General features: G+C 43.8%; 1 protein-coding gene across 1 annotated transcript in view; it reads left to right on the top strand.

The window, feature by feature from the left end:
• Nucleotides 1–24,641, top strand: part of CTNNBL1 (catenin beta like 1) — a 159,807-nt gene that overhangs the window by 118,620 nt on the left and 16,546 nt on the right. The window contains exons 12-13 of the mRNA XM_024743133.1: nt 12,576–12,673; nt 14,081–14,161. Coding sequence (XP_024598901.1) covers nt 12,576–12,673; nt 14,081–14,161 — 179 coding nt within the window. The remainder of the gene's footprint in view (nt 1–12,575; nt 12,674–14,080; nt 14,162–24,641) is intronic.

Consider the following 24,641-nt stretch of genomic DNA (forward strand, 5'->3'; position numbering starts at 1 on the left):
TTAATGTTTTTTGTAGGGCGTGGGTGGGGAGAGGAGTGGTAACTGTATAATTTACCTTTTTAAACCTGAAAGAGCGTCTAGGCCACAGAGTCAGTTTAATTTAGATGAAATACTCCTAAGTGATGTGCTAAAGGAAAGTAAACTCTAACCAGCCACACCTGACATTCAGGTGGCTTCATCAAGGGGGCTTACGAAAGGACTCAGGCTGGTGAGTCGGAAACCACACATCTGAGCCGTCTCGTACCAGTTCTTCAGAATACGGCTGCTGGGTGTGAGTGCTGCTTATGTGAGTGTTGCTGGGAATGCAGAGAGGAAGCAAAGGTGCTGAAACTCCAGGCGTGCACTTCTGCCATTACGAGGATGAGGGTTAATTTTTTTAATTAAAAAAAAAAAAGTTGTATCAGTCCTTCCAGCCAGGTTCTCCAGAATATAATGGAAAAGTGTCCTGAGGAGATCCTTCAAGACAGATGAAAAGAGGGGAATGTACCTTTCACCAGCAGTTACTCCTGGTTCTAGGATTTTCCCCACTGGGTTGTGTGGCTGGTTCCAAAACTGAGTGAGACTGCACACTCAGCTTTCTTGGGGTAAATACCTGACTCTCAGGATGCAGTCTGTCTTTGGACTTCCTGGAAAAGAACTTACTGAATTAGTATATCAGTTAGGAATTGCAGTTGGTTGCTAGTAACAGAGACTCGAAATCACAGTGGTTTAAACAAAATAGAACACGTTGAGGGTTATTTCTGTCTCATGTAAAGTCAGCTCAGAGGTCAGCAGGACTGGACTGGCACTTTCACAGTGTCAGCCCGAGCCCGGCTTCCTTCTGTCATTCTCTTCCTTATCACAGGGCCAGGGATGTTTGCTTGCTTGTTAATGCGCCCCAGGCACCTATAAAATGCCTGGCTTCCATTTTCAGGATTGCCTCATGGTCTTAGATGGTTCCTAGAGTTTTAGTTACTATGTCTACATTCTAATCCACAGAAGAGCAAAAGGGAAGGGAGCAGGGCAGAAGGGGTCATGGCCGTTCCTGGAAGTCCCAAATACCAGTTCATCTTAAGTCTTGACCCAAAGTTAGTCACACAGTCATACCTAGCTATAAGGGAAGTGGTGGTTTGTTTGTTATTGTTTGTTTTTTTAAGCTGGGCATATTACCAAGTAAATATAGGTTCTATTAGTAAGAAATAAGAAGAGAAATTGGGTAGGTAGCTGGCAGTCTCTACCAGTCAGGATGCTGCCACTTGGTATAGAACACCTTTCTTGTGCAGAGCTTGTCTAGGCCATCTCAGAGTGGTACTCCCCAGAACCAGTATCATTCCCCAATCCACACTGCCTCTGCTGGAGTGATAGGGTTGGTTTCACTGACAAAGCATCTTGTAGGAGCCATAGAAAACTACATATTGGAATCATTTTCCAAGGAGACAGTTGCGTACGCACATGGCAGACACTTAGAGTTCCATGGACCTCTCCTTCAGCCCATCTAAGATATGGGCCTTCCCTGATATATGAACATTAGACTTTTAGGGAACTTCATGCTTTCAGCTCAAGCCCTGAGTTGGGAGAATTAGATGCCACATCCCTCCGTCTTTGTTTTTGTTTTTGTTTTTGTTTCACTCTGAGTTCTTGGAGAATAATTGTGTAGCAGAAAGAAGCATTTCTTGGGCATACATATCCCTTTCTTGCTGTAAGGCCCATTTTCCCACAGATTCAAATCCGTAAATTAGTTAAGCTAGCACTTAAACACTTTCTTAAATCCATAGTGCTACTGGAACTCTGAAAGGAAGGAAAGAAATCCCATGGGGAAGTGGAACTAAATTTTTAAAAAGCAACACCTGTCATACTGCTTTGTAGCCAGTAGATGCTTAGACACTTTGTAGAATCTCACTGCAACGGAAAAATGAGAATACTGAATTAATTTTGGCTGTATTTCAGGTTAAATGGGTTTCAGTGGGCCTGTTTCAATGGAAAATGCATTCAAAATTGCAAACAACAAACATACTAAAAACTACTTTTTGGAAAAATGGCCTTCAGGAGTCTCATCATTTATATTCCAAGTTCACATCTCACTTACCACACTGTTTAGTTAGGATGTCAAATTCAGTATTAGTTGAATCTCTGGCACAAGGCTAGACACTGAGGTGTGTCAGTGAATAAGATGGACCATGCCTTGGAGGAGCTTACCATCTGTTGGGGAGGTTCACATAGCAAAAGCAGTTTCAGTACTGCGTCATCAGTACTCATAGGGCCAGCAGTGTAGGAGAGTTTATGGGAGCTCCCCACAGCCTTCCAGGCGTCAGGTATTTTGAAAACTTTTATCAAATGAAACTATCTCATGATTTTATTTGTATTACTACTGAGGCTGAATGCTTTTTTGATATGCTTATTGGGTATTTTTTAACTCTTGAGGAAAATAATCAAGTTTTATTATAGTGGAACTAATGAGGTTACTTCCTAATTAGCTGTGAAACCCTGGGAGGCAAATTTCTTTTCCTAGCTGAGTCTCTAGTCTCTTATCTGTAAAATGGGGAGGATAATAAACATGGTTCACATGGTTGTGAGAATTAAATAAAGTAATACATGCAGAGCACACATAGGCACATAATAGGTTTACAATAAATTTTGCCTCTTTATGTCCCCAGTCTCTAGCCCAGTGCCTGCCAGGGTTCAGTAAATGTTTGTGAAGAATAGGAATATATGTATTTTGTGTATGTGTTAAAAGGGACTATATATAGATGCTTAACACAGATCCATCTGTCTTGAAAAGAGTGTTTGACTTGCATCAATATTCAACTGGAGTGGCTGAGTGCACATGCATGACTCTTCTTGGGTTACCACATCCCCTGCTAGGCAGATGTCCATTATAATGAAATGTAAAAAGGGAAAAAATAATAATAAAGGGAGAGCAGTGTGATGTTATGGCTTTATTTGACAGGGCCTCCTGCTGCTTCAGCTGCGGTGCCAGGCATGGAACAGATTAATCTGTATTCCAACACACCAGTGCTGAAGTCAAGATCGATCTAATTAGGGTATTTTAAACATCCTGTTTGCATCTAGAGTCTTACCAGAAAGCAGGATGTCTCTCCATCTGGGGGAGCTCAGGGGGAGGTGGGCAGCAAGGTTCAGCAATACAACAGAGATGGCTTTCATTTTAGAAATGAGGGAAGATCACTTCTGTGTGATTTCATTAAAACAAAAGAGCTAATGGCCTTAAACAAAGGCAGCTCTTCAGCATGGCCTTGAATTTTAAAGTGGCCCTGCAAGATCTTGCCATGACATGGGCTGCTGGTTGAAGTACAGGGACCATTTCCATCCCGAGAATAGAACTCTGGCTGACCCATATCTTTCTTAACCATTTGGGCTGCTGGAAGGAGGTGCAGGCTCTGAAGCTGGGTGGGCAGATCAGCCCTGAATTCATTCCCCAATGAGCCATGCTGGGCCAGTATTTAAATGCCAGGCCATTGGGGTGTTGGTTAGGGTCCACTCTCCATAGTCCAGCATGTACATTTATCCATTATCTGCACCCCTCCCCCACCTTTCCAACCTAATCACCTTTTGTTCCCCTTCCCTCCCACCACACTGGTCTCCTCCCAGTTCATTGCCTGTACCCTGTACGTTTCAACTCAATGCCTTTGCTGCACGCTTGTCCATCTGTTTGGAATACTGTTGTTCCCGTTGCCCCTTCTCCTGCCGAGGCTCTTCTCTTACCTGCTTCTGTTCTTCAAGGCTCCGCTCAAGTGCCATCTTGCCTACCAGCCTTCCCAGATATCCTCACTGGAAGAGTATTTGCCTCATTAGTAGTTTCTGCCCCTTCCCCATTCACTATCACTTTCTGTCAAGTAATTTTAGACATAGTATACCTCAGTCACCTAGCGGGCAGGATTGTCTCATTGTCTCAGTCCCCAAACACTGTATCTTATATGTTGTAGGATTCTATCTTATGAATAAATGAATAAATCAGTGTCAGTTCCTGTCCCAAAGATAGTCCTGTGGCCCAGCTCAGCTGGTTAATGCCTCCTTTTCCTTTCTGGTAAATATAATCTTCCCCTGCCTCATGGGACCAAAACTCCAACAGAGATGCAAGTGGGACACCTCTGAAATCCAGAGGCACAGAAGGATGAGGAAGTCACATTTGGGGATTATTACTGTGTACCTTGTCACCTTCTTCCCTCTGTTCCCTACCTCCACCCCAGTCCTCACCTTGGGAGACTTGCTAATATAAATAGTAGTCCATTTGTCCCAGGATTGGAGAATGTGGTCCAAATATGTGCTTCAAGAATTAAGTGTGTTCCTAGAACCCAAAATTCTAGCTTCTGTCTACCAGCTTTGCCATAGAAAACTTGGGGTTGTGAGCTCACAGACGTTTACTTGCCAGTGTAACACCTCCAGCCCTGCCCATAAGATGATGAGGATGAGCTTCTCTAGAGTGGACCATCTTCTTTCATCTCTACGGTCCCAGTACTTAGTACATTGCCTGGCACACAGTAGGTACTGAGAAGTTTGAGTAAAGGAATGGCTGGTGTATGTACCACTTGGTGCCCTGTAATTACTTGTCCTGTGGTTACAAAACTCATAAAGGAGAGTGTCTTTTTCATTTCCTCTGCAGATCATGTGTTGTGTTTTCAGTTCTTGCAGCAAGATCAAAAGGCAAGGACCATCTCTGCTTAGATGTGCTGTGTCCTTCAGCTTACTGATAAATAGCCACTGCCCACCTCAGGGCTGTTTGCAGGTCTCCCAGAATCTTGTATTATTTGGCTTTATAGGCAACCACACATAAGGTCTTTATTTTAATTTATTGTGGGATTAAAGAGTCTGAGTGAAGTTGGCCTTGTTCCATTTTAGAGTTAGAACAAATCTCGAGTTGTAGAAAATAGCCCTACCAGCTGAGAAAGTCAAGCCATCTAAGTTCCTATTTATCTCAGCAGGGGCTAGTTAGAATAGCCCAGGCCGACTGAAACATGTTCAGTTGCCAACATGTGATCAGGATGCAGTACGGAAGGAGTGAGGTGGCGATCTCTGGCAGGTGCCTCAGTGAGAGAATCTCTTGTGATGCTCTTTTTCAATGCAGCAGATCTCAAACTAATGTCTGTTGAGTGCCTGCTGTGTACATATCTCATTTGATACAATGGATTTAATAGATAGAAGGGACAGCCGCGTTTTACAAATAAGAGAACTGAGGCTCAGAGATTAAACAGTATGCCAGTGGTTTAGCTTAACCAGCTAGCGAGTGTCAGAGGCAAGATTTGAATCCAAGTCTGTCTGATCCTGAAGCCCCACATAATTAATTAATTCACTTGGCGTTTCTGGAGGAGGTCCCTGGAGTTAGTCCTCTCAGTGTACCTCTCAGCAGTAGGACACTGATAGGCCTAGTTGTTTATAGGCCCGTCTGGATGAATAACTCTCCTCACAGGGAGAGGTGACGTTAGCCTATTGGGGTTTGGACCATACTTCTTTAAGGATGAGGATGGGAAATGCACTTCCATCTCATTCTTTACAAAAGTGGCACATACTGCAGGAGGCTGGTTAGAGTGATTGCCACAGTCTGGTTGTGCCATTCTGGAAAGACCTCTGATCTATACTAGATCTTGGGTTCTTAACCCAAGAGCCATCCCTAAGAGATGGGAACGCTCTGAAACTTCATGGAAATGTGGCATTTGTATCTATATATACGGGAGGGAATAGCATGCATAAGGGTTCATCAGATTCTCAAAAGTGTTTGTCATGATTTTAAGAAGGAAAAAATAAGGAGTGGGGGGACAAATTGCAGGTCTAGATTTCAGTGGCCTAGAAAGGTACTTTTGACTGGAAGCAGCAAATCACATCCTTTATCAGGGCTTTTGTTTCTATACGCGAAATCTCAGAGGAGTTGAACCAAAGATTTCTAATTCTCCTTTCAGCTCTGAAAATTACAGAATTCTGATTGACCCTAGAGAATCAAACTTTTAGCCCCCATTGCATATATCCAGGGGGGTCTAACCCATTGCTAATCACTCTGGAGAGGCCCTGAAGCTGGGGGAAGGTTTGAGCTGGGGGAAGAATGGGCCAGAGCCACTCCTCTAGGCAGTTTCACTAATTAGTGTCTGAGGCAGTCAGTTGTCTGACTGTTGAGCAAGGCACCCAGCAGGAAGGGACTCACACTGGCACACAGTTTCAATACTGGCTCTCTAATTCTCCACCAAGACCCCTGCCTCCTTACCTAGTGACTTCAAAGTGTAGATTTGCGTGACCTTCCCCTGTGGATTCCTTTAATGTGTGTGCGCGTGCGTGCATATGTTCTGCTCTTCCTGGGTCCTGCCTTAGAGCTTGTTCTCTGCAGTGGGGCCACCACATCCACCCTGTCTATATTGACAGCTCCATAGCCATCCTTCGCCTCCATTTTATCCTGTCGAAATGACAGAGCAGCTGAGCGGTGTTGGCCAGCAGATAAACCTGTTATCTCCCCTGCTCTCTGTGCCAGCAGCTCTCCCCATCTCCTTGGTGCGTGAGAAATTGACACCACCTTGGGCTGAAATCTGTTCCTAGGGAAGCTCAGAGAGAGAGATGCAAAGAATATAGGCAGATTCAGGTCTGCCTATGACAACCTGTCCTTTACTTAAAACCCCAAACTAATAGGTATGTGTCATTGTTCTTAGTATACCACTACAATTGATCAAGGTATCTCCTGTTCCAGGCTGGGATGAGCTGTGGAAATACATGCTAATATGATCTAGTTCCAGAAAAAATGATTCTCCTCTATATTATATTTTCCTCTTGGAAAATCACAGCTCCTGACACTCTCTCTGTGCCACCAGCACCCCACATCCCATCTTGTTGAGGTATATAAAGAACATTCTCTTGGGAATTCCCTGATGGTCCAGTGGTTAGGACTCTGCGCTCTCACTGCCAGAGCCTGGCTTCAATCCTTGGTCGGGGAACTAAGATTCCGCAAGCCGCACAGCATGGCCCCCCCACCCCCCCCAAAAAAAATAAAGGAACATTCTCTTGCAACTCCTCATCCATTTTAATCAGGAAGATTAAGTGGGAGAATTATTGAGAAGTTTTGGTTTAGTATTTGTGGAACTGCCCAGAACTCAAAGTCACTTCTTTATTTGGACTCTGCTAGAAATTGCTTCTGGAAAGGGTAATTCAGTAAGAGAGAAAAGAAGGGTGTTATTCGTGTCTTACCTCCATATGGCCTTTCGCTTCACTTTCCTCTCGTTAAAACTATTGACTTTTTTGTTAATCCACATTTACATAGTGCCTGTCTTTTGGACACAGTGAGCCCCCCCATGAAGCACATTTTCAGGTTTTACATGGTTTAGTTTCTGATCTCTTTTATCATAGAAGTTTCTTCTTTAAAAGCTTTGATGGTTACCTTTTATATGTGGGAGCCTGTAACCTAGTAGGAAAAGCTTCCATTTTGGAGCCAGACAACATGGGTTCAAATCTAAGTTCCCACCACTCTCTCGAGGACATGACCTACTAAGTAAATTGATTAACCTCTCTGACACTTGGATTCTGCATAATAAATCAGAAATGAGAATAGTACCTTTTGCATAGCTTAGTAGTGAAGATTCAATGAGAAAATTGTGTACGGACTCAAGCCTACTGTTATTGATACACAATAAATTGGTGACAGTTATTATTGTACCCTGCTTACTTTCATACCAGAATTTGAAGCAACTTACAGCAAAACAATATGGTGATACTAAATCTTAGCTTTGAGTAAGAATTTGTCGAAAGACAGATGTCAAACTGGGGGAAATATTTGCAGTGTAGAAGACAAAAAGGTAATATTCTTAATTTACAAAGAGCTCATAGAAATCAAAATGGGCAAAGGATAAGGCCAGGCAGTTCACAGAGCAATACAAATGGTCAGTAAACATCAGAAAAGGTGTTTGATCTTATTCATAATAAAAATAAAAACATGCTAACCGAAAGAAGATCCCATTTTTCACCTACAAGGTTGTCATAATTTCTAAGTTGGATAATATCCAATCTGAGTGAGGATATGGGAAAACAGATATTCTTTTACGCTATGTATGTAAAATTATACTTCCACTCTCAGTGTGTATGTATGATATATGTGTATGTGCATGTAAGTATTTCCCAGCACATTCTGGTTAATTAACTTACTTAAGGTCATGCCCTTGAGCAAGTACTTAAGGTCATGCCCTTGAGCAAGTGGTAGGAGCTTAGATTTGAACCTATGTTGTCTGACTCCAAAATGTAAGCTTTTCCTACTAAGTTACATGCTTCCCACATATAAAAGGTAATCATCAAAGCTTTTTGTATGTACAAAACACAGAGATACACACACATACACATACTGAGAGTGGAAGTTAATTGGTACAACCTTCTTGGAAGACAATTTGTCAATGTCTTTCAACATTTTATATGTCAATAGCTTTTGATTCACCACTTCCACTTCTAGGAATATGCCATAAGAATATATGTGCAAAAGTGTATCCATGCCAGAAATAAAGGTATACGTGCCAGGATACGTGTACATGGACGTTCACTGCAGCATTGTTTCTAATAGCAAAAACAACAAACAACCCCAAACTGGAACCCACCTAATATCCATGACTGGGGCATTAGTTAAATTATGATAAATAAGTTCAGTGGAATTCCTGACAGCCATTAAAAAAAAAAGTATGTGCTGATATGGAAAAATATAGTAGAGAATATATGTGTGTATATATTTACACACATGTATGTATATATACATACGTGTGTGTGTGTATATATATTGTTTTTCCCCTCCTGTAAGTGTACACAAGATACTAGTAGTTTTTTGTCCTTTGGGAGAGGTGAACAGGGTAGTGAGAGGAGTATGGGAAAAAAAATATTAGTACGTGCTCAATAAATATTTGTTGAGGACATTCATACCTTTTTGTATAGTTTGGTTTTTACCATATGCATCCATTCCTTTTATTTTAAAATCCATTGGTGGAGGGAGGATGGAGAGAGTCAATAATAAAGTAGTGAAAGAAATTGACTCCTGTGGTTGAGCATGGACTCACCTTTGAGCTTCTTAACAGCCAAGGCAAAGAGGTAACTCAGGTAAAAAGCACAAAACATTTATCAGGAAAGAGAAACATTATCTTGATCTCTGAAAGGAATCTAGCAGCCAAGGATTGGTCTAAACTCATATCTAGTCTTATCTGTCTACAGCTTAAAATTCATTGGTGGATCCTTGTCTCTTTTTTCTCCAGCCTTTCCCCACCTGACTGGCCTCTCCTCCTGCATGTGTATGTGATACGCCATCCAAACTGGCCTTTGCGTATATTGTTCCTTCTGCCTGGAGTGCTCTATCTTCTCTATCTAGTTGTCAGCCATGGCTTTTTAGTTTTGTTTTGTTTTAAGATTTTCAGTTGTTTGTTACCTCCAGTGGGAATTCCTCTAGGTCAGCTATACCTTGTCTGTGCTCCCCAGATCCCCTCTGCATACCTCAGTGATGGAACCTGTCACACTGCACTTTAATTATTGTTTTGTTTTCCCCACTAAACACAGAGCTCCTTAAGGTTAGGGATACTATGTTGTTTGGAGGCCCTGATAACCAGGTGCTTGCCAGGCACAGAGGTAAGTGGTCAGTGAATGATTGAGTGAGTAATCTGAAATTTGGGTTCTACCTCTTTCACCAGTTAGCTGTGTGGACAAGTCACTTCTCTCTGGGCCTTGATTTTTCTATAGGTACAGTAAGAGATTTGGCCTAGATAATCTATGAGAACTCTCTGGCTGATTTTTTTTTTCTTCCTCTATGGTTGTCAGATTGTCATATATATACATGGAAGTTGTTAGCAGTTGTCATGCTGAGTAATTTCAAAGTTTCAAAACTAAGCTTGTTAAAATTCACTGCATTTTTTATGGCCTGTCCCACATCTGTTCACCAGCTTGAAGAGATCAGAGCCACATCCAGTTGCTTGGCCCAAGATTGCAGAACTGATTATGTCCCCCACTCTTCCTTCCTCTAATCTTCTCTCCTTGACATACACAGAAGTTTGTTCTTTTTGTTGTTTTTGCCTGATGTGAGCCTCCAAAGACGTCCCTTCTTATTATACTTTGTCACCCTGAGCTGAGCTGTCTTGGTTCCTTACCCTAGGTTCATGATGGTTTTTGCCTTCCTGTGAAGGCAGGTCCTATTCTGTCCACTCGCCACTTTCTGCCCTCATCTCACCCTACTCCTGTTCCGTGCCCCTTCCTTTTTATGAAGGTGGAGCTTATACCAGCTCAATCCCAGCTTTACATCGGAAGTTAGAAGAAAGATATTGGGGAGAACTTGGGGTCTTGAGAAGGTATAATACCTCTCTCCACAGCATATTTTAAGAAAAATTTATACTTAAAAAAGCGAATCTACTGACTAGAGATATTTTATTCAAACTGATGGCTCCCTAAGAAAAAGTCATCCACTTACTCCCAAATGCAAAATATCTTTAAGGACCATTTTGTAACTGATGGTTTGAGAGCATATTACCAATGCAAGGGTGCTATTACTCTGAACTTGGGATAGGCACTATATACAAAAGGTGAAAGCTGTTCAAAGGCATTTGAAAAATACCCAGAGTTCAAGAGTGGTTTGTTTGTCTGGTCCCACCACCACCACCACCACCACCACCACCAAAAACTTGTATTGAGAGCCTGCTTTCTTCCCATTTATTCAGCAGGTATTTCTAAAGCACCTACTATGTGCTAGACATTGTTGTGGGACCAGGGATATACCAATGAACAAAGCAGACTAAAATCCCTTCCTTCAAGGAGCTTATATTCTAATTGAAGGGTGGCAGTGAACAAAACAAATAATTAATTATACAGTATTTTAGAAGATAATGCATGCTGAAGAGAAAAATAAAGCAGTTAAGACTTGGAAATCGGTGGTGTTGGAGCACTGCATTTTTAAATAGGGTGGTCAAGAAAAAGCCTCATTGAGAAGATGACAGTTGAGTAAAACTAGATTTGAAGATTGAGCCATGCAAATAGTCTGGTGAGGAGCATCTCAGGCAAGGAAAACAGTAAGTACAGAGGCCCCAGGGCAGAAGCCTGTCTGACGTTAGAAACAGCATTTAGTCTGAGTGAGTGGGGAGCCATTAGAGGGTTTTACACAGAAGAATGATAGGGTCTGACTTAGGTTTTAACCTGAAGGATCATTTTGACTGCTCTATGGAGATCAGGCCAAAGCCGGCAAGGGTGGAAGCAGAGAGCCCCACAAGCAGGCTGCTGCGTATTCCAAGCACGAGGTGATGGTGCTGTGGACCAGTGTAATGGCAGTGGGGGTAGCAGTAGGAAGACATGGAGTCCTGGGTGTAATTTGAAACTACAGCTGACAAGGTTTCTGTGGGACGTGTGAGAAAGAAGAGAATCAAGGATATCGCCACTGTTTTTGGCTTGAGAAACTGGAGGACCTAGTTGCCATTAACTCAGTGGAACAAACTGGGGACAGGCCTGAGGAGGGAGGTCAGGAGCTTGGTTCCAAAACCATGTTCAGTCCTGCTAGACAACCAAGTGGAGAGAGCAGGTAGACAGGTGAATTCATGAGCCTGTGTTCAGAAAACAGGACTGGCCTATAGACACAAGTTTGGGAGTTGTCAGCACGTAAATGGTCTTTAAAGCTGTGGGACTAGATGAGATCCCCAGGGAGGTGAAAGTAGATAGAAGAAGGAGTAGGAGGTAGAAATAGAAGTCTAAAGACTGAATAACTCTAGCATTAAGAGATTGGGGAAATGAAGTAGTGAGGAATGCTTCTCTGATATAAGTGAGGAAAATGACTTTTTGAGAACTCAAACTTTGGCATTTGAAGATGTTCAGTCAGTTTTCAAACAGAATATTTGTTGCCCACACTGTGAGCACTTTATTTCAAAACAAACTTTACTCTGCCATCTCCTTTTCAACGTCATTATCCTTGGTTTTTTAAAATCCTTTTTAAAGAAAAGAACCTCTTTACAGCTGAAGCCTATGATATACCCTTCAATTACCCTTTTCTTCCCTGGCTAGAAGAATAGTATCTCATAATAGAAGCCTATAGGTTATGTGGACTGAAAAAACATTGTTATCCTTTTGAAGTCCTTACTGTCCTGCTGTCTTTAAACTTGAGGTAGGGATTTTAGGTGCACCAGAATGTAAGTGATAGCACTGGGACCCTTTCATATTTCTTATTTAATTCTCAGATATTTACCTGGGAAAGTTATACGGTAATTTGAGAATATGGTAGAACATGTCTTATTTGTTCGTTATGTGCTCACCTCATGGTTAGTATTCATACTCTATTTACCGGTTATTTCTGTAAATGGGGGGATTAGTTTGAGGTTCTGTTGCAGACAATAAAACTCAATTAATTATAGGCAGAACAGAAATTCTAACTTAGTTTTGATTCACTTGCTCAAGTTGTCTTTGGGGATATAATCCCTTTTGAATATGTTTCTTGCACCGTATGTGAAAATCAGTTCCGTTTTCCATTGACACAATTTAGGTTCTTGTCTTATTAAGCAATAGCAGCAGTCAGGGAAGACCTACTTATTCCTCCTTCAGTAGAACCAGACCAGGCTTGAAGAGAGGTAATGATTACTGCTCTGATCACAGCATGTTCTCTTTTCTCCTTCCCAACCCAGAGCATGTCTGTTCGATCCTGGCTTCCCTCCTGCGGAACCTGAGAGGGCAGCAGCGGACCCGGCTTCTGAATAAATTCACTGAAAATGACAGTGAGAAGGTGGGTGCTTGTTGGACTGTAAAGATGGGACTGGGACCAGCGGGAATAGAATCACTATCTCCCTGATGCAACCTGAGGAGTGCTGGGTTAAGTGTTCCTGCCCCAAAATATCTTCTCCAGCATCTGGGCTCCATTGGTTTGGATGTCAAAGGTTTTTCTGCCTCTCATCTCCTAATGCATCACCCTTGACCCCAAATATTTTGAAACCATTTCTGTACGCAACAGTGTACCATTATGGATCATTAAGATGAGGAGGAAAAGATCAGGTCAGTGCTTTAAAAATTCTTAATATGCAATGAAACCATTTGTTACCATGTAAGTAATACAAATAAGTGCAATTGTTGTTTGCAAACAAGAAAGAAGAAGCGGCCATTGGGTTAGGACACAGAACATCTTAGCAATCATGTCACCCTGGTGACATTACCTAATGTCTGTGGATCAGCTTCCTCATCTTTAAAATTAGGGTTGCTCTCTGTCTTCCCTGCCTGCCTTATCACGTTTTCCTAATGTTTAAGGAAATAGTGGATATGAGAATACTTCGTAAACTGAAATATATAAGATCTTAGGGTCATCATCGTTAACCAGGGAAGGTTTGGGCACAGTCTTCCTGTCTGATGCTGTGTTGAAGCAACATCTACTATTAATCAATACAAGCTCCTGGGTAAATACCAGGGTTGCCAAGAACCATAGTGGTGCCAACCCAGTAAAAAGAGAGGTTAGAAGTTTAGGCTGGCTTCACAGTGTTCCTTCAATCTTTCGGAAGTCTTAGGGAAAAAATGAAACTTTCAAGCCCACTCAGTATTCCTCAGGCCATGTTTGAAGCATGACTTTTGCTAAGTTTGAAACTGATTTTTAGGTTATTGCTAAGCAAAAGTCAGGGGCTTTTTTTAAGTTGTGAAGGAGTTTTTCTTGCACTCTCTTCTGACTGAAAAGCAACGAAAGAGATTTTACTTAGACCGTTTTTAAAAAAAGATCAGCTCTGGGGCAGAATCTGAACATGAAAGGTTTCAGTTTGAAAAAAGAAATTTCTGTATAGTTCTAAGTGAATATCAAGTATGTAACTTCATGCTTCTTCTCTGTGCAAGATGGGACTTGAATTTTTATTTATTTGTTTGTTTTTAACAATGTGAATTCAGGGGAGACCTAGAAGGGCTGGGAATGCATAGTGTCCTTCGGGAATGGCCTGTGTTCAAACTGCATCCATGCTAAGTGTTTGCTTTGTTCTGCCCGAGCCGTTTGATCCCTTCCTGATGTGTTCCGCAGCAAAGCTCATATCCAGAGTGAGAAGTGGTAGAGTGGCTCTCCCTTTGTGGGGAGTGACAGTAAGACGAATAGGAGCTCCCGTGTTCGCTTGCCTTGGTATGCTCTTTCTTTCTCACTCATGCCTGTGAAGTATCTCTCTTTCAGGTTGACAGGCTAATGGAATTGCATTTTAAATATCTGGATGCAATGCAGGTGGCCGACAAGAAGATTGAAGGGGAAAAACACGTATGTATCCCTGCCTGTCTTTTGCCAGCTATTGACTTGCACTCCATTGGGTCCCTTGTGCACCTCGTATCTCCCCACAGGACAGGCAAGGGCAAAGGTGCCATCTACCTTTGTGTGCCACCTAACATGTCGTAAGAGCTGAGCAGATGACAGTCCGCCAGTGATTATAACTGCCCTTTTAACAGGAGTGAAGTCCCTGAAGAGGATGGATGTGTACAATTGATCCTGGTCTGACCTGGGAGTCTGGGTGGTAGCACAGGTACCCTTGATAAGAGCTTCTCTTCGAAAATCTGACCAAAGCACAGTGCTGTGACTTGGTACCACAGTGGCAGAGTGTGTCTTGGCACACACACTTGCTGGCTTCTGTAGTCATAGGGAGGCACTGGAAGGAAACTGTGAGGTCATTGAATACAGTTCCCTCATTTGCAGATGAAACCTGGAGACCTAGAGAAGGGAGCTCAAAGCTCTGCAGCACGGCCTGCAAACCGGGTCAGAGTGACTGAGCCGCATTGTCTGATGAGGTGGTTGCTGAGGGAGATGAAACCTACTAGATGTTTTTTCTTGACAAGCCATACTTACCTAGGGTGTTATCCTACCTCCTGTATTTTTCATCTGCTTCTATTTTGTTCTCTGCTATCTCTGTCCTCAGCTGATTTCTCATCTGTCCCTTTAATCGGGGCAGGTTTTCATATTGGTTAATGTCTGATTTGTATTCTCTCTTTTTGTTTTTGGCTGCGTTGGGTCTTTGTTGCTGCGTGTGGGCTTTCTCTAGTTGTGGCGAGCAGGGGCTACTCTTCGTTGTGGTGCGTGGGCTTCTCATTGTGGTGGCTTCTCTTGTGGAGGAGCACGGGCTTCAGTAGTTGCAGCACTTGGGCTCAGTAGTTGCAGCACGTGGGCTCTAGGGTGCTCGGGCTCAGTAGTTGTGGCACACAGGCTCAGTAGTTGTGGCTCGTGGGCTCTAGAGCACAGGCTCAGTAGTTGTGGTGCACGGGCTTAGTTGCTCTATGGCATGTGGGATCTTCCTGGACCAGGGATCAAACCCATGTCCCCTGCATTGGCAGGCAGATTCTTAACCACTGCACCACCAGGAAAGTACCCTCAGTCTATGGTCACGTTGCACAATGATCCTTTCTTTTGCTTTTTTCAAAGTCTGTAGTAGAGCCCATTTTCTTCGTGATCTGGATTTGCTATATCACTCTATTTTCTTTTCATTCTTCTTGCCTTAAAGACACACTGGAGGCTTTTGAGCCTCCCTGGTGGGAGAGCCTGCTTCAGCACCCCTCCCGTCTGTGTTGGGGCAGGCCAGCCATGAGACAGAGCTGTGTACATTGGGAATTACACTAGCATCTTCCCTCAAGTTGTGCCTCAGGCCAGGGTGAGAGACTAGAGCTTGGGAAAAACAGTGACCTTGTTGTCTGTGCCCTTCTAAGCCACCCATTCCCTTTCACAAACTATACCTTCATTTATGAATACCAGCAGATAGGTAACCATATGTATCATTCTTGTGATTTCCCTGTGCTCTCTAAACCTAGTAAGTCCTCAGATGTTTGTTGATTGATTGACTGGGACTTTCTTCTTTAATGTGGTGATACTATTACAGGGTAAATGGCAGAGACTCTGAATTCTGAGGCTGGACTTCAGATACCAGCATGTTCCACACACAGTCCTTTCATTCCACACACCTCACCCCCTTTATTTTATTCTTTGATTAAACTTTCCTCTTCCCTTTTTTTCTCCATTCACAGTAACTTGTACATGGTCGACACTTAGTGATTGTTAAAGTGCCAAAGTATATATTCTTCATCTTTGACTGAATGATAATCAGAAACAAATTGAACTTTCCCTAGACTTTTGTAGGGAAACAGCCATGGGACAGTTAGAACTCCTGCTCTGACGGAATTCCCCAAGTTATCTGCTGAAGGAGATTTTTAGGGCTGGTTGAAGGCGCACCTGGGAGTCCGAGGGCTAGGATTTTAGTGCGGGCATGCACCTCACAATCACTGCCTCGCCACACCTTGTCACTGCGCCTTGTGTAGCCCCAGATTCTTAGCCATAATGTGGCATCAGCAAAGGCGGTCTCTCAAATCCCCTCCAACTTAACGTTTTCCCTCAGATTCAGGTGAGCATACTGTGGTAACTGCCATTTTTTGAAAATGAAATGGGTTAAAAGCACAATGAGAGGTTGATCAGCGACTGTCTTCATGGAGTGCCAGCAGCAGCCTAGTAGAAAGGTGTGCATGAGGTAGGGGGTCAGATAAGCCTGGATTTGAATTTGAGCTCTGCTGCTTCCTAGCTCTGAGACCTTGGGCAAATGAGTTGACCTCTCCGAGCTGTGATTTTCTCATCTGTAAAATGGCCATAACACCTCCCTTTCAGTGCTATCATAAACTATGTATTTACTTTGCTCAATAAGTAGAAGCTACTGCTGTTGTTAGATTTTCCTAGCTTCCCTTGGAATTCCCATGTAACTTTTAAGTATGCCAGGCAGTCCTTTTCCTAAGAGCATCCTCCTTACCAGATAACCCAGAAGGAGTTGTCCTGGCAGACCAGAGCATTGGCACCATCAGATGCTTCATCTGAGGTGAACCTGGAATAGACTTTGGTTTTTGTTTGGTTTTTTTTGGGGGGGGGAGGGTGTTGTTTTCTTTTGTTTTGTTTTTTGAGAGAGACCAGAGGAAGCTGTTGGGCATCAGGGAGCAGGAATCTAAGAAAAAAAAAAAAGGTCATGAAGAACCTAGGGGTAAGACAGGAATAAAGACACAGACCTACTACAGAATGGACTTGAGGATACGGGGAGGGGGAAGGGTAAGCTGGGACGAAGTGAGAGAGAGGCATGGACATATATACACTACCAAACGTAAGACAGATAGCTAGTGGGAAGCAGCCACATAGCACAGGGGGATCAGCTCAGTGCTTTGTGACCACCTAGAGGGGTGGGATAGGAGGGTGGGAGGGAGACGCAAGAGGGAAGAGATATGGGAACATATGTATATGTATAACTGATTCACTTTGTTATAAAGCAGAAACTAACACACCATTGTAAAGCAATTATACTTCAATAAAGATGTTAAGAAAAAAAAGAAACTTGGGCTGCTTCCTACAAGATTATCTATTATCAGCATTGAAGAGGGTGTGAAATTGATTAGCACTGACGGAGAGTAATGGCTGCAGCCACTCGCCAGCATTCACGGTGCTTCTGTGTGCCACAGGCGCAGGGCCCCGCCATTCCCTGACAAACACCTGTCTCCTTGATGCCAAGGCTGTTTTGCTGGGCACTGGCAAACGTTCCAACGCTATTAGTGCTCAGCAGCCTCAGTGTTGCTGGGAGAGTCGTGGCGGGTGCGGGGGGGGGAGGGACGTGTGTGTGAGCAGCGCTCTCTGCCAGCACTCAGGCTCATCCTGCCAGATGAAGCCGCCTCACAGGTATGAAGTGACCTGGAACAAACCACCTCATTTCGTCTCTCCTTCATGCAGCCTACTCTCTTAAGTCTCTCTTAAACGATTTGTTGCCTCACCCCACCCCACCCCCGTTAAACTTGGATGTCCTACACCTACTGGGAATTCGGCAAATATTTGTTGACCTGAATTGAATACTTTTTCTCAGGCATTTGATAACGTTGACTGTCATATCCATAATGAATAAATATCTCATATACTCTGCCAAGTCTGCAACAAAAAACACCTTAAATAATAGGGTCAGGTATTGACCAAGAGAAAGGGGATCAAGTATTGACATTTTTAGTGTCTCGGAGCCACTATCTTCCCTGCAAACTTCAGATTCCCATGGGCACGGTGCAAGTGTCCATGGTTTGCAGTTGACCAAAATTCACTGAAAAGAATCCAGTCATTTGGCAGATGTTTCTCAGGCACCTGCTCTGTGCAAGGCACTAAGCTAGGCACTGGCTGGGGGTGAACACAGGTGGAAGTGTCAAAAGAAGAATGGGCCCCAGGAGTACTGCTGCTGCTGCTGAGGGCTGGAAGAATCCAAGGAGCAGGGGGGAAGCCATCTGCACCTCGAGTCACCCCTAACAGTTTTGTGGATGAGGCAGAATTCAAGCTGAACCTTAAAAGGAGGAGACATATAAGCCATTTCCAGACTAGAGACGAACAGGAGCAAAGGAGGGGCAGTGGGAAGCCAAGTTAAGTTTTGGGGCGAGTGGTAAGTTATACTCCAGGGCAGAAGGTGTGAGGGGGGAGCATGGGCTTTAGAGCCAGGCTTCTTCTGGGTCTCCAACTGCGGACAAATAGCCTAACTTCCCCAGCTTTATTTTCTTCCTTTCTGGTGTTTTGTTTTTAAGGTATACGTCCCAACCTCTGGGTCTGTGAGGAATTACATATTTAGGAATTTGGTGACATAGCTATAACACACGTGAAAGCTGCTTCCACAGGTCCTGGCCTGTAGAGGTGGCCAGAGAACCTTTAGTTTTCTTTTCTCTGTGAGCGCTGTTGCTACCACCACCTCTCTGCACACATGATTTTCTTCCTTCCCTAATACTGCAAGATTTTGTGTGATCTGAGTCCCCTCTACTCCCACTTCCTCTCCTGCTGCTGTGCGTTAAGTTCCAGCTGTATAGCCTTTGCATTTGCTTCTCCCCCTGTCCTGCCTCTTCTCACACTGGTGCCTCCTTCTACTTTCAGGTCTCAGCCTAAATGTCGCCCCGCAGAGAGCTTTTCAGTGACACCCATATGTAAAGTAGTGTCCCCATGCCAGTGCTTCTTCGTAACCTGTAATTATTTTATATGTTCGTTTACTCTCTGTCTCTACGACTCTAATCTCTTGTTCATCATATTCTTAGGACCTACATAGTGATTAACATGCAGTAAATGAAGGACAACTACTCATGAGATAAAATTAATATTTGTCCATGGGTATTAAGGAAGATAGAGGGTCCTGAGTTTTCTACATTACATCTAAACTCTCATTTTAACCCTAATTTTTGTTTTCTCTGAATAGCCCCATCATCAAAAAAATATTTTTTACAACTGTGTAAATTCTGTGGCATACCTGTAGCTATATTAAACGCAGAAAGATACTCCTATTTAGAAGAGTCTACAGGACAAACTGATAATTGTATACATACTCAGTTCAAGTCGCATTACCTCCAGTAATCTGTAACTAGGAAAGAGTTTCACGTCTTGGGCAGTTGCCCAATGCTTTCACGTTATATTCAGTGTCCATGCGACTTCAGGGCCACAGTGTATCTGAACATACCCTTGGGCTTCCTGGTTAACCTTTTAAAGGTCATGTAATTCTTCAGACTCTTCTAGTGAGCAGCAGTTCTCTGTGATCTATAAATACCCAGGGTGCTTGTCTCAGCAGCTTTCACCTGACTCCCCAAGCAACAAAAAGCCCAGAAAATGCCAAGGTCCCTGTTGTTGGGAAGATATCCTGACTTCTCATGGGTTCCTTCTGGCTTCTGTTGGTTAAATGTACAGAAATGCCAGGCTTCTGAGTGTCAGAAGTAAGGCATAATTATATAGATACTGGCAGGGATTTTAAAAGAAGGAGGAGAGCCTTGAAGAGAGGTTTTCCTTTTTTTAGTTCCTAGGAAAATTATTCTCAGCACGTTTATTCAATAAAGTGTTCTCGCCACATACTTTGCACCATAATGACTTACAAATTGTATGCTAATTTTGCCACAGTTAAATCATCCCAGGCTTTATCCTGGAAAGAGAAAGAGGGACTCCTTGTAATGAAACAGTATCCACAGGCCTGTGATGTCTGAAACAGACTTTGACTATTTCCTTAGCATTTGAAACTCATTTAAGGATTTGTACAAAGGGGGTAAAGCGCAGGAATGAATGAGTGGGATTGGTGATCGTAAAGCACTGGTAGGTGTGTAGACAGTGGAAGTGTGAGACTGCTGTCAAGTCTTCTGCTGACTGCTGGAAACTCCTGGGCAAGCCTAAGAAAAGGGAGTCCTGCTGAGAGTCCCTCTCAGCTGTTCTTGAAACAGTGGTTCCCAAACTTCTCAGTCTATAAACTTGGCAGAACACAGCTGACAGTCAGTAGAAGCCAGAGGTGGTGGGGCAGGGGATGCTATGGTGTTTTTCCCTGTCCTGCTTGCCTCTTTCCTAGATGCAGATTTAGCCATATGCCCCTTCACCCGCTCTCTCCTGCCTCCCTGCCCGCGCCCTTCCCGATCACAGTCATCCTTCCTACCATTGGAGGAGAAGTTCTGGCCCCCCACCTCTGACTCTTACCTTGCAGTGTAGCCTTGAGCACTCTGTTTTGCTTTTCTCATCCTCTCTGTCCTCTCTCAGTGGGGTCCACAGTCTCCCAACTTCACAGAAGCCCTGGTTCTCTCAAGGCTGGCTTATATGTTGTGAAAATTCAGATGAATAGTCTAGTAGTCTAGTTTGTTTATTTTTAGTGAATTTGGAAATGGATGGCCTACCTGTGACGGAGGCATCATGGTACCATAGAAGGAACATGAACCCAGGGGTCATACAGCCAAAGGTTAAATCCCAGCTCTGCCACACACAAATTCTGTCCTTTGGGGAAATGCCTTGCCCTGTGTGTGTATGTGTATTAGTTTTCATGATAGTTTTATTAGAGGGTCATTTTGAAGATTAATGAGATTGTTTGTAAAAACCTGGCACATGCTCATGTGTTAAGGCTGGCCTAACACCTAGTTTTCCCTTTGTGGGCAAACTCTGGCCTGATATCCTTGGATTCTTATTAGAACTGCTATCAGTTAGCTGTATATTCTCAAAAAAAAAAAATCCCTTTTACTAATCCTCCAGCCTCTGTTTCCCCTGCTGAAAGTGACGTGCAGTCCTAGGATCTTCTCTAACAGTCTGCCCTATTTCAGAAGCTCTTGGAGGAAGATTCTGTTTTGCTGTTGCTTGTGCCTCCCCCAACTCCACATACCTATCTCTCCCTTTGCTTTGGAAGAAAAAAGGAAATTGGCCTTTTCTCAATGGTGGGGCAATTCCTGCCCATGACTACAGACAGTAACTGTGACCCCTGCTGGGTTTCTGAGTCATGTCCTCTCTCATTAAGAAAAGAGGGATTCCTATTGGCTTCATAGCAGATTCTTTTATGGCTGTCTCCTTCCATCAGCGAGGGGCAGCTCGCTGCCTGTCAGGGGCAGATTAGGAGTAGCATCCACACGCTCATTTGGAGGCTTGCAACTTGCCTGCGGAGAGAGATAGAGGCACCTGGAAAGGTAGTGATTTGGTAGTGCTCCGGAAGACAGATGAACATTTAAAGTGAGGATGTGGCTGGAGGAGGGTTAGAACACACACACACACAGCCCTGCAGAAATGGCACCTTGATGCCACACGTACCACCTCCTTGTATGTCTTTGGAGACGAAGCTGTTTATTTTAGCAGCCCCCAAACAGGCTTATGCTGCTGTGAATTGCAATCTGTTCTATTTAATGAGCTATTCACTGAATTACCATCTAAGTTTTTTATTCTAGCCCTCTCTTATGGAATGAACAAAATAAAACCTTTCAGAGTGGCTTTTTTTTTTTTTTTGGTTTAAGTCTCCCAAGTTGCATGTGGAATTTGCTGGTCTAGCTATAGATTCCCACCCCCCTCTTTTTTTTTTTTTTAAGTTTCTTCAATTTATAAGGAAAAGACAGGCAAAGGAGCCAGACGACCTTACATTTAATGCTGCTGGTTTGCAGTAGTTCACAGATATGGCATAAAGAACTCATATGCTCATATGCTAATACCAGAAAAAGTCTATAAAACAAAGACTTTTTCCTTCTTTGAACTATGGAAGTGCTCATAGGCTTGGAGCCAGACTTGTGTGGGTTTTTATCCTGTCTCCAGCACTTAGCTCTGAGCTTTGTGACCTTTGGAGAGTTCTCCAACTCTTCTAAGCCTCAGTTTCTCATTTGAAAGTGAAAATCGTAACGATTCTTACCTCTTGGGGTTTAAGGAAAAATGAGAAATCCATGAAAGTGCTTATTAGCACAGTGCCTGGCAGACAGTAAGGACTCAGGAAATTGTGCTGTTATTATTCAATTTTTGCTGCCCATCCCTTGTCAGACTGAAAGGACTAACAGAAAAAGGTTTTGGAGTAGGAAATCATGTTCCAGTCAAGTCTCTAACTGAAACTCAGTGACAGTCATTTGACATCTATCTCAATTTTTCCATCTGTGAGATCTGAAAATGGTGTTTGCTGTACATACCCAACACCAGGCATATACAACAAGTGAGGTTAATGCAGATCCGCAGCTTTGAAAAGTAAAAAATCCTGTATGTGGAGTTGTCATTGCTTCACAGAGAAAACGGTCACCTTCACTCTTCTCAAATGTGAGAGTTGAATGAATTAATTTGTGGAAGACATCCTTTAAATCTTAACTCTCCTGTCATATTTCAAATACAATTCAATGTATATATAGATTTTCACTTTAAAATTTTGTAAAGTACGGCATCTCTACAATACTTAAGGAGGTTACTGATTTTTTGGAATTTCTCTTTAATCTCTATTAATCATATTCCCATTTTTTTTTACATCTTTATTGGAGTATAATTGCTTTACAATGGTGTGTTAGTTTTTGCTTTATAACAAAGTGAATCAGTTATACATATACATATGTTCCCATATCTCTTCGCTCTTGCATCTCCCTTCCTCCCACCCTCCCTGTCCCACCCCTCTAGGTGGTCACAAAGCACCGAGCTGATCTCCCTGTGCTATGCGGCTTCTTCCCGCTAGCTATCTATTTTACGTTTGGTAGTGTATATATGTCCATGCCACTCTCTCACTTTGTCACAGCTTACCCTTCCCCGTCCCCATATCCTCAAGTCCATTCTCTAGTAGCTTTGTGTCTTTATTCCTGAGCAGGAGAGGGAGCGGTATGGAGTGCGGGGCGAGCCTGTGGCGGCAGAGGCCGGCGTGACGTTGCAGCAGCCTGAGGCGCGCCGTGCATTCTCTCGGGGGAGTTGTCCCTGGATCCCGGGACCTTGGCAGTGGCAGGTGGCACAGGCTCCCCGGAAGCGGGGTGTGGATAGTGACCTGTGCTCGCACACAGGCATCTTGGTGACGGCAACAGCAGCCTTAGCATCTCCTGCCCGTCTCCGGGGTCCGTGCTGATAACCGCGGCTCGAGCCCGTCTCTGGAGCTCCTTTAAGCAGCGCTCATAATCCCCTCTCCTCGCGCACCAGGAAACAGAGAGGGAAGAAAAAGTCTCTTGCCTCTTCGGCAGGTCCAGACTTTTTCCCGGACTCCCTCCCCGCTAGCCGTGGTGCACTAACCCCGTCAGGCTGTGTTCACGCCGCCAGTCCTCTCGCTGCGCTCTGACCCCGACCTACCGAAGCCCGAGCCTCAGCTCCCAGCCCCGCCTGCCCGGGCTGGTGAGTGCCGGTCGGCACCGATCCTCTGTGCGGGAATCTCTCCACTTTGTCCTCTGCACCCCTGTGGCTGCACTCTCCTCCGCAGCGCCGAAGTTTCTCCCCTCCGCCACCCGCAGTCTCCGCCCACGAAGGGGCTGTCTAGTGTGTGGAAACCTTTCCTCCTTCACAGCTCCCTCCCACTGGTGCAGGACCCGTCCCTATCCTTTTGTCTCTGTTTATTCTATTTTCTTTTGCCCTACCCAGGTACGTGGGGGGGTTTCTTGCCTTTTGGGAGGTCTGAGGTACTCTGCCCGCGTTCAGTAGGTGTTCTGTAGGAGTTGTTCCACGTGTAGATGTATTTCTGATGTATCTGTGGGGAGGAAGGTGATCTCCACGTCTTACTCTTCCGCCATCTTCCCAATCCTCTCCCATATTCCCATTTTAAGAGCACTTGATTTGCCTGCCCAAATTGTTTTAAAATAGCCTGTCTAATATAATAGCAGATCCAGGGGTTGTCTCTTTCTTATAGGGAAGTTTAATTTATTGATGAGAGGACGAGCTAATTGTCAGTACTAAACATGTCCTGTTGAGGTGACAGTTTGTGTCTTCTACTTGAGGCATGTCTCCCAGTGGCTCTTCTGACTGTCTAGGAGCACTGTCAGTCAACAGCTCCCGTCTGTCCATTTACCCATATGCAGGCAGAAACTCACTGCATCTGGTTATGAAGGTGCTTCAGTCCTAGATTTGCCACAGGTTATCAAAGCTAAAAGGAACCTTCAAGAAGACCTGATCAGGGAAGACAGAGGTCAGCCCCCTACACTCTGCAACCTGTGATTGGTGTAAATAGTGCTGACTGATTGCAGTGTTCTTCCTCTACTAAGCTCCAACTCGGCTGCACAACGCTTTCCCGATATGGTAAGCTCCAGCCATGACAGGCACTCGTGGCACTCAGGAACCCTATTTCCCTTCCCTGATCCAGCCTAGGCTTCCAATTTCCAAGCAAAGAAGCCAAGGCCAAGAAAAGTTAAATGACTTGCCTACAGACACTAGTAAGTTAGTATTAGAGTCGGGATCTGTTCCCATTTGCTTAGTTCTTTAAGATGTCTAGGTCTTCCTCACGCACAGAAATCCAAAGAACCATATCAAGTCCTCATCTCAAGATCAAATTTTTATCTAGTGTCTTAGAAAC

Source organism: Neophocaena asiaeorientalis, unplaced genomic scaffold (genome assembly GCF_003031525.2).
Source record: "Neophocaena asiaeorientalis asiaeorientalis breed wild unplaced genomic scaffold, Neophocaena_asiaeorientalis_V1.1 scaffold82, whole genome shotgun sequence".
Taxonomy (NCBI): domain Eukaryota; kingdom Metazoa; phylum Chordata; class Mammalia; order Artiodactyla; family Phocoenidae; genus Neophocaena; species Neophocaena asiaeorientalis.